Source organism: Prionailurus bengalensis, chromosome E4, assembly GCF_016509475.1.
Source record: "Prionailurus bengalensis isolate Pbe53 chromosome E4, Fcat_Pben_1.1_paternal_pri, whole genome shotgun sequence".
Classification (NCBI taxonomy): domain Eukaryota; kingdom Metazoa; phylum Chordata; class Mammalia; order Carnivora; family Felidae; genus Prionailurus; species Prionailurus bengalensis.
This window is the reverse complement of record NC_057360.1, coordinates 53085281-53101953: the sequence shown is the minus strand read 5'-3', so window position 1 is coordinate 53101953 and position 16673 is coordinate 53085281. Positions and strand designations below refer to the sequence as shown.

General features: G+C 42.2%; 1 protein-coding gene across 1 annotated transcript in view; it reads left to right on the top strand.

Annotated features, from left to right (window-relative positions):
• USH2A (usherin) overlaps positions 1-16673 on the top strand; it is a 736138-nt gene that overhangs the window by 682497 nt on the left and 36968 nt on the right. Inside the window, exons 63-64 of the mRNA XM_043568966.1 lie at positions 1208-2724; positions 5458-5779. Coding sequence (XP_043424901.1) covers positions 1208-2724; positions 5458-5779 — 1839 coding nt within the window. The remainder of the gene's footprint in view (positions 1-1207; positions 2725-5457; positions 5780-16673) is intronic.

Genomic DNA, 16673 nt, shown 5'->3' with positions numbered 1-16673 from the left:
CTAGGTGAATATGAAGGGGCTCAGTGACTCATAGAGGCTTTCAATTTGATTATGGAAGCCGAGCTTTCTTCAGAAAATATACTATTTCTCTTCCCTCAGGGATGTGAGCTTGCACTAGGATCCCAACTAGAAAAAAAATCACACTGAAATATGGGAGTCCAACATAAACAGATTTCCAAAAGTCTAGGCTATTTCATCTTAAATAACATTAAAGTATATCAACAGTCCAGTCGAAGTTAAGTTTCCCGTTGAGAATGTTTCAAACTAGATTTGCCTCCCAAGAGATTCTGATATATGTCCCAGCCCCACTTGAGGGAGGCCACCCTAGGGAGTCACCACCATCCCCAAGAATGTATTGTATCTCTCAGGTGCACTGAGGCTGGAAGAGGGTAGAAAATCACTATACAAAAACATCTATATTCAAGTTGAGTTACTTCCCATCTTTCCCAAAGAACAATGAATAATATGGAATGAAAATTTGCTCTACATTTATAATGAGTGCTCAGAGGATTTTCCCCAACAAAAGAACACTTTGCTCCAAAGGAGCAATTCTTCCAAGGCATGCGAGAGAATACGGGGAGGGGGAGAGAGGGGTTCTCCACCTTCTACTCATCAAAGTCTGCATCTACATTTGTGTATATATGTATAACATACATATGTATATATGTGCATGTATGTGTGCCCACACACAGATACACAGACATCTTCAGGCTTGGCACCCTGGTACAAATGATTAAGCATTATAATTCCATTTCCCAGTAAATGCCGTAGGAGACAATGTAGATAGTTCTTACTTACCCCACTCAGAATGAGACCCAAAGTGCTTGTCATCTATAAAACAGGGTATTTGAATACGGTTCCTTTTAAAAAAAAACAAAAATAAGAGGAAACCCCATGAGCACTTTTTAAGCCAAAGAATCAGCTTCAATAGTCCTTAGCTTTTAGATATGTGCTTACATGATATCCAACGTTTAAAAAAAAGGCAAAGAAAACTATTGTTCCTCTTTTTGTGGACTTTCTGTGGACTTTTTGTGTTACAGTAACTGGAAAAGAGCACATTCCCAAAACTAATATCAGAATGCTTCATCTGGATTGGGATCATCAAAAGGAAAAATTGGAGGGTGAGAAGGGTAAAAGGGACAAAATAGCTACACCAAGAAATCATAGGCTACACATTATTTTCCCTCTGCTTCTCTTCTTCCTACAGACATACAACGTCTTCAGTGAGGGTATCCTCGAGTACGCGGGACTGAATCGTGAGTTTCTCTTCCGACGCCTGGACCCTTTCACTCTCTACACACTGACCCTGGAGGCCTGCACCAGGGCTGGGTGTACACACTCAGTGCCCCAGCCTCTGTGGACAGATGAAGCCCCTCCCCACTCTCAGCTGGCTCCTACCATCCAGTCCGTGGGACCCGCAAGCATTGAGCTGAGCTGGTCTGAGCCTATACACCCAAATGGAAAGATAATTCGCTATGAAGTGATTCGCAGGTGCTTTGAGGGAAAAGCTTGGGGAAATCAGACAATCGAGGCCGATGAGAAAATTGTTTTCACGGAATATAATACAGGAAGGAACACATTTATGTATACTGACACTGGTTTACAACCATGGACGCGGTGTGAATATAAAATCCACACTTGGAATTCAGCAGGTCACACCTGGAGCTCTTGGAGTGTGGTAAAGACAATGCAGGCGCCCCCAGAAGGCGTCTCTCCCCCTGAAATAGCCTATGCATCTACGAGTCCCCCAAAACTGCTGATTTCCTGGATCCCGCCAGAACAGCCTAATGGTATTATCCAGTCGTATAAACTTCAAAGGAACGGAGTGCTCTATCCTTTCAGCTTTGATGCCATGACTTTCAATTATACCGATGAAGAGCTGCTTCCGTTCTCCACATACAGTTATGCGGTCATCGCCTGTTCAAGTGGAGGCTGCTCCTCGAGCAAACCCACCAGCATTACGACCCTCGAGGCAGCTCCAGCCGGGGTCAGCCCTCCAGCTCTCTGGGTCATCAGTGCTACCCAAATAAATGTATCGTGGTCACCGCCATCAATTCAAAATGGAAAGATCACTAAATATTTGCTGAGATTGGACGGGAAGGAGTACCTTGCTGGGCAGGGCCTGTCCCTGCTGGTTTCCCACCTGCAGCCTTATACTCAGTATGATTTCTCCCTGGTGGCCTGCACAAAAGGAGGTTGTACAGCTAGCGCATCAAAATCTGCCTGGACAATGGAGGCCCCACCGCAGAACATGGACCCTCCAAAACTGCAAGTCACAGGCTCAGAGTCAATAGAGATCACCTGGAAACCTCCTAGAAACTCAAATGGCCAGATCAGAAGTTATGAACTTAGACGGGATGGAACCATTGTCTACACTGGCCTGGAAACGCGCTATCATGATTTCACTCTCACCCCAGGTGTGGAGTATGGCTACACAGTGGCCGCCAACAACAGCCAAGGTGGGGTTTTGAGTCCACTCGTCAAAGACAGAACCAGCCCCTCAGCGCCTTCAGGGATAGAACCCCCAAAATTGAAGGCTAAGGGCCCTGAAGAGATTTCAGTCAACTGGGATGCTCCAGTGAGGACAAATGGCGATATTGTCAACTACACCCTCTTTCTCCGAGAGCTCTTTGATAAAGAAACAAAAACCATACACATAAACACAACTCATAATTCTTTTGACACACAGTCACTCGTAGTAGACCAGCTGAAGCCATTTCACAGGTAGGTAGTCGACTCCGGGTTTTCTAAGAGCAACACTGTCCTTTCTATAGTGTAAGCCCTTACACAGTGTAAATGAAAACTCTAAAACAAGATGTAGGATGTCCCCAACCCCTGATCATGTAAGCACTGACAGTGGACTAGCAACATCCTCATCCAGCCAAAGCTTGTTTGCATAACTTCTAGAGAGCAAAATGCTTGCAGGTGGTATCTTGAGAGTCCGTTTTTTTCAGAAATGTTTGCAATTCACCACAATGTCTGGGACAAGTGATACAGAGATGGGACCCCTTCCCTGAGATTAGACCCTCCTGAAAACACACAGGCCCCTAGACAGTTCTGAGAGCCCAAATGGGGTTATCTGACCCAGGCTGTGAAAAAAAATTGGGTATTATTTTAAAGATCAAAAAGGCGCCAGTGAGTTATTACCAGCCAGAGTTGGACTACCCAAATTTTGTTTTGGGGAGAGCCTTTTCTACGGAATCCAGCACTTGTGCCAGGGATAATGAGACTCATGTGACTCTATACCCTCATCCCCTTGGGGTTCCTCAGCTCTGATCTCATGCCTTCCGAGGACGGTGCCACTTTGCCAGCTCATGTGTCTCACTGATCCTACTCTGGGCTCTCTGACGTGCATGGATGTGTGTCTCTCTCTACACGAAGGAACCTTCCCACTGGCCCTTTTCCTATAGCTTAAAGAATTACTTGGCATTTTTCCCCATCACATTTTAAGTAACTTACATCCCCAAGGAGAAGAGTAATAAAAGACATTTTATGCTTAAAATTTAGTAAAATGAACAGAACCACTTAAAAAAAATTAAAGGCTGAAAGAGTGTTGATTTCCAACCACCACTGCTAAAATTCAGCTATTATTGTAATCTACTGATGTGTAGATTAGATCCCTCCTATAATTATCTCTGATATATAGTGCTGTTTAAATGAAACATTCATGGTCTTATGCATCTACTCATGACAATTATTTAAGGTCGCATTAAATATTAAACAGTAATTAAAACTTCCGTAGGTATCTTTCATAGCTAATCCACATGCTGTGTGAGTTGCCTTTTATCTGACTCTGATTCAGGGCATTAAAGAGACCCAGGTTAGCCGCACAGCTATACATTTTATTCTGACTTCTTTTTTACCTGACTGGTACCTGCAAGTTTTAAAAATCGTATCAAGTTGCTCCCCTTTGAAACTCTTACTCAGAAAGATTTCTAGAGAAGAATAAAGTTTCCAGAGGTGAGAGGAGCACTTCTCACAGGCTGGGGAGGGGGAAAAAAGCTTGATAGCCTCATAAGCCTAACGATGATATTTAAGGGGATAAGAGATGTCCTCTTTACTCTCCACTCTAATTGAAGATGTAAGTGACAGTAAATGACTTAAAACAGCCTCTCACTTGTAGATGAAGTTGGACTTCATGTAGTTTGTGGTTTTTCTAGCAGCTTAATGTCTACTGAATACTGCAAATTAGCGTGTCCTCCTGGGCACCTCCAGCTGATCAGTAGGAAGAAGGAGCCTGGGAATCCTCTAAGTAGCAAAAGGCACATGAGCCAGAATTTTAAAACTGCCACAGATAATCTGGAAAACGATCCATGTGTGGACAATTGACTTCACAGAATTGTTTTGGAGTCAGATCTGCCATATGCACCCACGAACTGATGTGCCCATAAACTGGTAGTCTCATCACGGTAGAGATAAGCATGGGAGGAGCAGACAGGAAGGAGAAGCAGAAAGCGGGAATGAAAGGTGTCACAAAAGAAGGAAAAAGAAGTGTAATGGAGAAGGGAACGTGGGAAAAAGAAGAGGGAAGGAGAAATAGAAAAAAAGCGAGGAAGAGAAGAGAAAGCAGTGGTAAGAGGAGAGAAAGCAGAAAAGAGAAGAGGAAAAGGTAGGAAACAAAGATGGAAAGAAAGGTGGCTGTGGCTTGAGGGAAAACCAAGGATGTCGTAAAATCAGCAGGGCATGGGAACAGAGGGAAAAAAGCACTTACGTGCAGCCATAGGCACTTAATACTAACAAAAGCCCCTCTTGCTGGAAAGGGAAAGTCCCAGCTATGTAAATAGAACTTCCTAGGCAGCAGCAGACCAACTACGAGGCAAAACATAATTGATTGGTTGAGTTTAACTGGATGGTGATAAGGTGTCTCCATGATTGATAATCTAGCGTGAAGCTGGGTTAACTTTGGCCCCAAGAGGTCTTTCTGTGGTGTAAGAGAGCCTGTTTTAAGATGTCAGGTATCAGGTGAGGGGATTTATTACCACGGAGACTTTAACTCCATGATGTTCCTTCATGACCTGGAAACATTCCTGGGGAATCACTCAGCCCCAGCTGCAGATGTAGAAGAAGCCCAAGGCTACTGAAAACTGGTTCATACCCCCCAAGATGCACATTCGTCATCACTGTGTTAAGTAATTCTGCAGCGTACCAGAATTTTTTTTATGTTGGAGAGAATCTTGAAAGTTCATTTATTCCTTACATTCCTGTTTAGGGAAGAATTGTGCCCACCCCTTTCCGGACAGATGAGAATCTGTTTTAGTTTGGAAAGCCAGGATGATTTAACATGTTCTAAAATTTTCATGGAAATAGAACTTTGTCGTTCTTTAAAAAGGCTAGCTGTAGATAAGAATAAACATGAACTTAGTTGTCTTTTTCTCTTCGAAAAACAGTCTTTTAAAGATCCTTTCCGTGAGAATCTATTTTGCCAATAATGGGCAGTTTCTGCCTTGTGTCCTGAAGGTATGAAGTACGAATTCAAGCCTGCACCATGCTGGGGTGTGCATCAAGTGACTGGACATCCACACAGACCCCTGAGGTCGCACCCCAGGTGCAACCGCCTCCACATGTCGAGGTACGGATGGCACCAGGGGGGTTCCAGCCCGTGGTTTCCCTTTTATGGACAGGACCACTTCAGCCAAATGGAAACGTTTTACATTATGAGTTGTACAGAAGACAAATAGCAACTCAGCCCGGAAAATCGAATCCAGTGCTAACCTATAACGGAAGCTCAACCTCTTTCACGGACTTTGAACTGTCGCCTTTCACAGAATATGAGTATCAGGTAAGAAATGTGTATTATCACCAATCCACACTGAGATTGTAGGCGCACGTCAGCACCTGCCTGTAAAAATCACTTGCAATATGAAAAGCCACTTAAAGAGACATGGAGCTTAAGGAATTTAATAAGGTCCTTTAAAAATTTGTAAGCAGTAAATGAGGGGGGAAAGACCACATTCATTTGCCTTCTTCATTTCCTTGGTTCTTGATCCATGTGATATGTGCTTGTTATTCCTATGTAAATTTCGGGTGAAGTATTTGCATTTCTTATTAATGAAGTAATTTCTACCATTAAGCTTCCCTCTGTCAGTATTGCCTTGGCAGGAAACACTCCTTGTTAAAAAATCACTTTGAAAGTAACTCATTCATTGTACCAAGATAAAGCAAAACCCAGCGGCAAGTACCTTCACCCTCTGTGCTCAAGAAAGATGTGGAATGTTGAGGAATGTCTAGAGGAAAACAGCTAACCTGCTCATGGGGACGAATCAAGTTTTGTATGAGAGCAGCCTAAAAAATCGGACTTTGCATAGCCCTAAAAAGTTGAGAATTGAGAAAAATATTCGGAAAGCGTTTTGAAATCTATAGAGGACTTCTGCTAGGTTTACTTTGTCGTGCTACCAGAGTGCTTTTGATTCCTCTTATGATAGCACCCCACTTCCCCGGGGGGATGATCCCCCCCACCGCTTGCCCAGGTTTGGTGGGAGTATCGTTCCCTGAATGTGTCAGGCTGTCTCCTAACCAAGTGATGGGCACCGGGGCCATGCTCAGCCCCTCAGATTCATCTGGGGCTTGATCCTCAGCACGGTGACTCACAATTTTAAAAGGCAGAGGTGAGAAGTCCTGATAAAATATCCCCAGTCTCAATCCAAAAGCTTTTCTTTTTTATCCCTGCGATTTGCAGGCTCGATCATTCAACTGTTCTTTTAATTCCAGATTCTCCCAAGAAACTCCCTTTTGCTTAAGTCAGAATCATTTTCTCACTTGGAGTCCGAAGCTCGCTGGTTGATACAAGCTGCAAGCACTCAGTGCCAGGCACAGTGCCAAATGCAAGTTTTTAAAAGAGGAAACTGAGCCTTGAATGGCTTACCGTACCCAGAAGTAATAAAATCACTAAGTCACTAGAAATATGTGGAGCAAATCAGTGAGGATAGTAATTAGAGGTAATATTTTAGTGTGAGGAGAGTGTACTTTTGGCCAATAATGTATGAGATTAGTTACCCAATGAACTTAGTGAACATTGAAAATGTAAGCAGATTCTTGAATCCTTTGGAGACATACACGGGTATATATCCCTAATCCCTTGTTTTCATTTCCAAATCTAAAACTCGCTTAAAAATGAGAGTTTTTTCCTAGGTTTGGCACAAGTCATTTGGCAGCAAAACTCAGTCTGAACAAACTTGAGACTGTTTGCAGCATTTATCCCATCTAATGTGAATATTTATATGTTTGCTACAGAAATATTGTGTTTCATTACCAGATCATTCTGAGGATATTACAAAATATGCAATATATGTATTGTATTACCTTTCCAAAATCTGAAAAAAAAATATTTAAAAACACATCAGGCCCCAAGGGTTTAGGGTGAGGATTATGGTTTATATTATGAAGCAACAAAATACCTAGTGATACCACAGTTGGAAACAGCCAGAGTCTCTGTGGCTGGCCATCCTTTTGTTCTTTTCTCTATATCTTTACTAAAAAGTGTCAAGTTATCAAAGACTCTTTTATTCTCAATTCTCTAGTCTCCTTTATAAATAAAAGCACACCTTTATGACAGAGCTGAATGGAATCAGCATGAAATCTTCAGCCTCTAATTAGATGAAACTAAATATCCCATTGTGAGGCACCTGGGCAGTCAGTTAGGCATCTGACTCTTAATTTCAGCTCAGTCATGATCTCACAGTTCATGGGATCGAGCCCCATGTCGGGCTACAGGCTGACAGTGCAGACCCCGCCTGAGATCCTCTCTCTCCCTTTCTCTCTGCCCCTCCTCTATTCATGCTCTCTCCTTCTCTCTCTCTTTCTCGCTCTCTCAAAATAAATAAACATTAACCAAAACCAAAACAAAAAACAACCCATAGATACTAAAAGTAAACCAGTGATTATAGCTTCTTTGGCATTATGTTGTGTCATCGGGTTCAATAACTGGCCTCGTGATCCATAGAAGTCTTATGCCAGGTTTTTAAGGCATGGTAAACCCCATGCATGTATCTTAGCTCTCGTGAGTTTTCTTAACAGGACAGGACCTAAGGATAAGCAGGAGCCAAGGGACCCACAGTTCAGAGGAAAGTGGACCTCAGACTATGCTGTTCCTTTTGTAACCCTTCCTGTCAGCTCTGTGTCATGTTCCTCCTCCTTACTCTTTCCACCCGAATGGGTGCATTTCATTAGTTTTTCATAACAAACTGGTCTCAAATTTGCATTTACTAGCTAATCCTACCTTGTTACAACATAAGGATAGAGAGCAGGAGGGTAAAATCTAGACTATCTGCCCCAAACACAGTCCTCACAGGAAATATTTTGAAAAATATAGATTAAATGCTGGAATAAATGAACTAAAATATTGGATTTACTTAGCCTGTGTAACTGCTGAGTCTATATAGACCCTGAGTAATCTCACAGAAGCTATTTAGGATGTAATGTACTACAAGAATTGATTTCCCTTTTACAAAAGAACGTTTTGCCGTTGAGATGAATTTGTATTGCTCTCAAATTTGTCTGAGGTTTACTTCGTCTGCAAGCTGCCTTTCAGAAAACACCTTCACTGTCCTAGAGACATCAGTTTACCCAACATCTGTCAATGATTTGACCCTTCTGCAGAGGATTGTATTTGTGAGGTGATTTGTATTGGTATGGTATAAAACCAAAGAACTGAGAAACTGCCCAGAGATATGGACCTACTCATCAAAAGGGTGGTGATGATCTGTAATTGGGTAGGTAACCTTCCACTTGGTATCCCAGGAGGGTGTCTGATGCCATTGCCCATCCTCCTATATGACCCTACACCATTGTACTCTTTTCTGTTTTGGTATCTGACAAAATTTATTATGTGGGAAAAACAAAACAGCACTGACTAGAATAAATTCACCAATCAGTTGACCAGTGTTTGAGTTCTGGGAGAAAAGAATATAGAATGGATGAGTTTTGATGGACAGAAGGGACAGAAACTATGTTCTTACTGAGAGAAAGGGGATTCCCTCACTCCAGGAAACTCTGAAGAGTGAGAACCAGCCAATGTCACTTACCTTACAACAATTCACATAACCAGCTTGATAACTGTTGCATTTGGAGGTGGGAAAAAGTCATGTGATATTACAGGCACTTTCTAAGTTTTCAGTGATACTTCAATATTGAACATCTTAAAGAAATGGTTCCCAGTGTTTCTAGTACAAAAGGATCACCCAAGAAGCATGTTCAAAGTGCAGATTCTAAGGGGTTAGGGTGGGGATTTCCAGAATTTGTATTTTTAACAAGCAGCTTAGATGGCCCACAACTCTTTTTTTTTTTTTTTTTTTGAGAGAGAGAGAGAGAAATACTTACTACCCCAGAGGGTACAGCATTGTTGCTATGCTACTTAAGCCGGATTTTCAAGTCGTGATTTCCTAATTCAGTGGCTCTGAGCCCTGACTGCACATTAGAATCACCTGGGGAACTTTAACCACCTTCCCGATGCCCTGGCCCCATCCGTCTGTAGTTCTGATTCTGGGATGCGTCCAGGCATCAGTGCGTTTCAAAAGGTCCCCAGGTGATTCTAATGTGCAGCCAGGGCTGAGAATCATAGTCCTAAACCATCATAAACCGATTGCCTAAATAAGTGAAGCCAGCTCTCCACAAGTGCCGAATTTACGTGATGATAATTGATGACCAACCTATTTACCTCCATCTATCATGGTCATCTTGGTCTATCCATGACTTTCCCAAACAAGAGTCCTACTGTTGTGGTATGAAGCCAGAAAGGGGGCAGAATATATTATCTGCAAAGTTCATGTTTCAATTAATCATATAATTTCTTTTACTCTTGCTCATGGGTTTTGTTTGATTTTTGTTGTTTTACTTTGTTTTGTTTCTCATTTGGGAGACCTGGTCTTTGGTAGTAAGAGTTAGAACATTCAGCACCTTTAAAATGGCATTTTCCTAATTTGATTCATTTCTATACAGCTTCCAGAGATTCTGAAGGATCAGCTTTAATAAAAACTGTAAGATCTGAAATATAAATCATAGAAATTTGGAAGTGGTTTTTTCTATGTCACAAGATGGATGGGGTGTCTTTGCAGAACCACACAGCACAGAGTCTCTTTAGAGAACAAGCATTCTCACTGAATTTCAAATACAATTTAGTTTACCAAAACCTAACTCTCAAAAACTCTGTAAAATGTGTGATTCATACATAAATGAAATGCATCTTTACTGAACAAAATTCTTCAATGCACAGACCTTTTCCTTGAATGGAGGTTACAGGCTTCCTGTTCCACGGAATATTGAAGAACGCAAAGTGATACTTTTCACGGGCAATACTCATTTCTGTCCTCAACTTTTTCAAATTAGGCTGTACTGACATATACGGTATAAACCTCCACATTCTGTGTGGGGAAGCTCTTAATTGTTCAGCAAGCAAATTAAGACGGTAGTCTCTGCACAGGCTTTGGAGAGGGACCCGTGTGTGAGTCTACTCCATAAGCAGCTTCAGTTTTGACCTGCGGGGAGTGAGCTGAGGCCAATGAGCAGCTCCCGGTAATTGTGCATTCATATTCATACTCTCGCTTAAGGCAATGACTCACCATGGATTTGCTAGGGCCTGCCATGGCTCCCCCTTTCACCGAATCATGCTGTCAGTGACTTAATTAGTTTTCCTGAAACTTCCCCACTTTGACAGCTTTTTGCAATAAGCACCTACACTCGCACGATCTCCAAGGCCTCCGGTGCCTCGTAACTGGGTGACTGAGAAGTGACAGGTCAGCCTCAGAGGAAACTCTATGACTCACTAAGTGTGGGTCTGATAGGGCCGGTGCTGAGGAAGGCCACACGGGATGGCAGGCTGCTGTTTTCTAACACACCGACCCTGGCTCCAAAAAATTCTAAAAATTTATGCCAAAGAGGATGGAAGGGCTGAGAAGGAGACATACTAGGGGACTCTCACTGTTCCTACTAGAAACATCTGTCTGAAGACTGCAGGGGAGGCTAGTGAGGCCCTCTCTGTGCACCCCCACAAGGTGCGGTGACAGCTGGAAGGGAGGACAGAAAGGACAGCAGCTTCTAGCCCTTCTCTATTTCTGGATCCTGGAGCAAATCAACCTTTCCCAGTGATTTTCCCCTGAGTTAAAATAATAATTATAATTTTTATTTTAGAGAGAGACAGAGTGAGCTCAAGCAGAGGAAAGGTGCAGAAGAGAGGGAGAGACAGAGACAGAATCCCAAGCAGGCTCCATGCCCAGTAAAGAGCCCCACAGGGACCTCAATCCCATGACCCTGGGATCTTGACTTCAGCCAATATCAAGAGTTGGGCGTTCATCTGACTGAACCACCCAGGCACCCCTCCCCTATGTTTAATAGTTCTCCCCAGTTCTAAATTCTAGCAGCCTAAGAGGGGGGAATTTATAACCATACATACACTTTAAAAACTCCAAATCAAATTTTATCTTCTTTTGATTTAATCTATAGTTAGTAAGGACAGAATATATTCTGATCCTAAACAATTTCATTTTCTAATAGTGTTTAAGTTGTGTCAAAGCAAGTGCTTTCATGAGACCAGCTTCAGACAATCAATAGTTGTATGGTTCTCTACCACCAAAATGGACATGTGGAAACATCAGTAGAGGTGAGGTGTTTCCTAATGAAACCCAATGTATTTCTTTACTAGTAAATATATTTAATAAATTATAAATATATTATAAAATATAAATGTAAATAAATAACAATTTATTTCATTTACCGCATATAAGAGTCCCATTAGGTTCTTGAGAAAACTTACATCATCGTTAATGTATCTTGATTATTTTACTACAAGTGATAGAAAGCCAACTTTAACTTAAACATAAAGATATTATTTCTTTTCACCCATTTGGGAAAAGGACCAAAGAAATTCCTTGAAACCAAGAGTAAGGTGCAAACACCAGACCTCCACAGGGGCTTGGGGTACAGAACTCAAAGCTGTCAGATTCGTTCCTTCTCTTCTTCCTGCATCTCAAATTGTCTCCTTTTGGCCTCATCCCACACCAGACTCTCTCCGGGCATTGGAGAAAATCACCCCTGACACTGTCTGATTCAAACCTTCTTTATGCCTTGGTTTCTTTGTCCTTAAAATGTTGATTGGAACAGCATTGAACTCGTGAACTTGCTTTGGGATTGAACAAGTTGATAAATGGATGTGGTTAGCACAGTGTCTCATACATAGGAACTACTCACCCAATACAATTATGATAGCTATTAGTATTATTGCCCTCCCACCTCAGAGTAGAAAGAGGACTTCTCTTTCTCAGTATGCGTAAGTCAACCAAGAGCCAGACTTTCACTGACCCCCTAGCGCCATATGCCTTCCTGTGACCAAGAATGGAGGACTTTGATCAAATAGGCCTAATCATAGGGCCCCTCTCCTACAGCCAGGGCTTTATGAATACGTGGGAAACACTCTCAGCCAGAAACAAAGGCTTTCCCAGCACACTGCACACACCCACCATGCTACTGTAAAATAGTTACAATTCCCAGGCTCTTCCCCATTAGAAGCTCATAGCCATTCTGTTTTCCAGATCAAGAAATTGAGTGAAAATAACACAGCTTGGACACGATACTTAATTTCCCATAGTCTCACTTTAAAAAAACAAAATGGGTGTGTTAGGAGAACTAAGAGATCCTATATACCTAGCGGGATGACTGCTGCATCTCCCCACTCTACCCTCAGCCCCTACTATTTAAAAGTAGAAGATACTTTCTTCTAAGACAGAAAAGAGCCAGGTTAAAAAAAACAAAAACAAAAACAAAAACAAAAACCTCATGTCTCTATCAGTGAGTCATTAATGAATTGCTAGAATAAAAAATCTCCAACCAAGAGCACAATTGGCTCTGAAGGTGTGATGCCCCTTCAGTGAAGTGGTCCAATCTTCTTTGTCCTTGCCACTTCTCTTCTCAGGACAAGAATACCTTACCCACATACCCATGACTAAGATTCCGTCCAACTTTGAGTCTGAGTCTACACTTCTGTGACTAGCTATGCTATTCAGATGGCTCATTTTCTGTTGCTATCACCTTTATCCTATCGTGTTCCTAAGCATTTTCCATACCACTTTTAGAGAAAACTTATTGAGCATGTTTTCTGTTTGGTTTTGGACTTGCATTTAATTAGGTATTAATCTCGCTAACGTATTTCTGACCAGCATGGAGGCTTTTGTTTGGTTAGTCTTTCCCACAAGAACTAAGCTGCTTCCACCCCCAGCTCCCACAGCTCAAGGTATTAAATGATTTATTGATATTGTCTGTCTCAGTGAATTCGTTCTAAAACTTTAGCGCTGAAGTGCTATAGCTCAGACTGAAGGCCATCAGGACACTTCCATGAATAAAAGTCTGAATTCTGCCACGAGACCAGGGACCGTGTCATTTTTTGCCATCCGGCTTTTGGTTCCAGCTGGAGATCATTTCTACCTACGTGTGTATGAGCACACTCAGGAGCATGCTCTAGTTCACATGTGTGCATGTCTTTTTGTTCTTTTTCTCTCTCATGGCATCCCTTAGGACTCTATTCTTAAGCTCGATTGTTGGCAATCTTTACGTTGCCTTTGAGACAAGTTATTCATCTGAGGTTGTGTTGGTTCTCACCCTCATGCTGATGCAATTCAGATGTATATTTCACTTAAGCCAATATTGATCCTCGTATCTTTGTGTTAGAAGCTTGTTTGCTGGACATGAAATGTTCAATGCGACCAAATTTTCTCCTACTGAAGGCAGAAAATGTGTAATTTCAACCACCCCATGGCTCTTCACCGACAGTTCCTGTTCAGTGTGAAAATCAAGGCTCCCCACATTCATCTGAAGTGTAGGTTCTGTAAAAATATCCAGGAAAGGATGAGACCTGTTTTACTTTATCCTGTTACTAGAATACACAATAATGTATTATTAAGCACCTGCCGTGTTCAAAATGGATGTCTAATTACTAGGACTGGGGCAGGAGGGTAGAAACCATGAACTCTGTTCCTCAGGAGCTTATCATTTAGTTGATAAGACAAACACACGCATGAATAATGTATCCATAAAAATATAGGGATGGGGGCGCCTGGGTGGCTCAGTGAGTTAAGAGTCTGACTCTTGATTTTGGCTCAGGTCGTAATCTCACGATTCTCGAGATTGAGCTCCACATCAGGCTCTGCACGGACAGCACAGAGCCTGCTTGGAGTTCTCTCTCTCCCTCTGTCTCTGCCCTCCCTCACACTCTCTCTTTTTCTCTCTCAAAATAAATGAATAAACATTTAAAAATGTATATACAGCTCTTAATATAAGCTGTGAAGAGAGATATTTGAAAGATCTGAGTGGAGGTGCAGCAGAAAGAGGGAGAAACCGAGAATGCCTTATCTTCAGGACAGCACAATTTCCACACCAAAGTCTCATGGCCCCTCCGATCCCACTCACTGGCCACACAGGCTTGAGGAGCACAGGTGGTACTTGACTGAAATCATTCCATGCGGACATGAGGAGGCACTATTCCTCTATTTCTTCAGTCTCTCAAAAAATTATTTCCAATCTCTCCATGCTCATTATGATCAAATGCCAATCTCAGCCCACCCGTTGTTATTGGTGCCTGTGTCAGATTTGGAAATGTTTTCCCCGGTGTCAGGATCTCAGCAGGAAACAGATGGCATACTCAAAGGGGCCTTTGAAGAGAATTAAATGAAAAGGCTATTTATGGAGGTGTAGGCAGGATTAAGAGAATCAACAAGGGATGTTAAAGTACCCAGGGACTAGCAAAAGCCAGAAGCTATTACCTTCTAGGCCTAAGGGGAAGAAGCTGTTCCCGGAACCCAGCAAATGCTATAGCCAGTGAGGCGGGGCTGCCCCCGTAGAAACTGAGATTATAGAGAAAGAGTGCAGGCTTGCCAAACCGGGATGCCAAAGACAGGGATCAGGAGAAATTAAAAAACTGAACTCTCTCCTTCCTTTGGTCAAATCCGACTGGAAAGAAGCCGGAGGGAGGAGAAGATCCCTAAGGCAGTCTGCAGAGTCACACCCCAGCGCACAGAGCAGGGCAGACAATGGGTCTGGAGGCAATTTAGCATATCCCCCATTTTTCAGATTGGTGCTGCTTCTCACTCAATATGTGACGAAGAATCCTTTCCAGGCTAGAGGATCACCTGGCAAGCTTTGGCTCGCCACTCCATGATTATTGATAAAACACTAAGTAAATCTGAAGGCTTAAGGAGGATTGCACTTAAGTACTTGGACTGATGGTATATTTCCATTAAATTCTAAATAAATGTCCTGGTCTATATGAAGCAATCAAATCTACAGGTAGAAACCAAGACGTTAAGACGCGTCAGTAAATCACATGCCTTCAATTGAAATCTTTAAGACGATGGTTGAGACTCTCTCTTGTGAATTGATTTATCTATCTGCTGATGGATCTGATCATTACTGAGATGCCTAAAAGCATCTTGGAAACTGTGCAGTTCTCTCCTTGATGCCTATGGCATGTTTGTAATGGGAACCGGAGATAAAATTCTTTTCTCTGAAGAATCCAGTGAATTGCTCCATTGTTTCCTTTTGCTTAGATTCGGGGATGCTTTTAAGAAATTTTAATTGATAATAACGCAAAATAGAGAATGCTATCCAATAAGCAAATTTTTATCTCCGAACAATATTTCTCAAAAGCCAGGCTTTCATTTGCTCTAACCCTCAACAGTTGAGAAAAGAGAAGTACCTGGAAAAAGACACACAGATGCAGCCTGAGCTCATAATGCTATGAAGTGTTTTCAGATCTATGGTTGATCCACCCTGGCTAAATGGAACCCAGAAGTGAGTTACAGAATTGCTACTTAGTCCCACTTTCTCTTCCAAGTCATTGAGTCCCTCTTTCCTAAATTTTCACACAAAGAATATAAGAACCATTAATATTTTTAGTGCTTGCTATGTGCTATGTTAAGAACTTTACATGTATTAACTCATAACAACCATTTGAAATAAAGGCTATTACTAATAAGAACATTTAGAAATCTGATGTATTGTGTGATTAGTTACCATGCCCCAAGGTATAGTAGGTAAGTCGAAGAACTTGAATTTGAACTTGAGATTCAGGTTCCAAAGACTGTGTCCCTAAACTCATCCCATTGTTGCTCCAAACTGCATTTGTAAACAGCTCTGGGGCTTTCAAAATCTTGATATTTATAAATGTACTTATCACCAACCCATTCCTTGGAACCCTATAAAAACATTCTTGCACATCAATCTCAGTAGTCCTGTGAGATAGATATTGCTCATGCTTCGGTATAATCAGGAGTCTGAAGGACCGTGCAAGTTACCTAGAAACATGACAGAGTCAGAACTCAGACCCAAGTCCGGTAATTGTTCTGCTGATCCGCAGCTTCTTCAGGTCACCCCCATCAGGGGCATGAACTCATGACCTTGCAAAGATAAACTGACTCAGATTGTAATCTGGGCTGCAGAATTCACTGGCTCTGTAGTCTCAGCAAGGAATTTAAAACCTCTAAGCCTGGAGTGCCTGGGTGGCTCAGTCTGTTAAGTGTCTGACTTTGGTTCAGGTCATGATCTTCTGGTTTGTGAGTTTGAGCCCCACATCGGGCTCTGTGCTGACAGCTCAGAGCCTGGACCCTGCTTCAAGTTCTGTGTCTCCCTCTCTCTGTGTCCCTCCCATGCCCCTGTTCACTCTCTCTCTCTCAAAAATAAAGAAACACTAAAAGTTT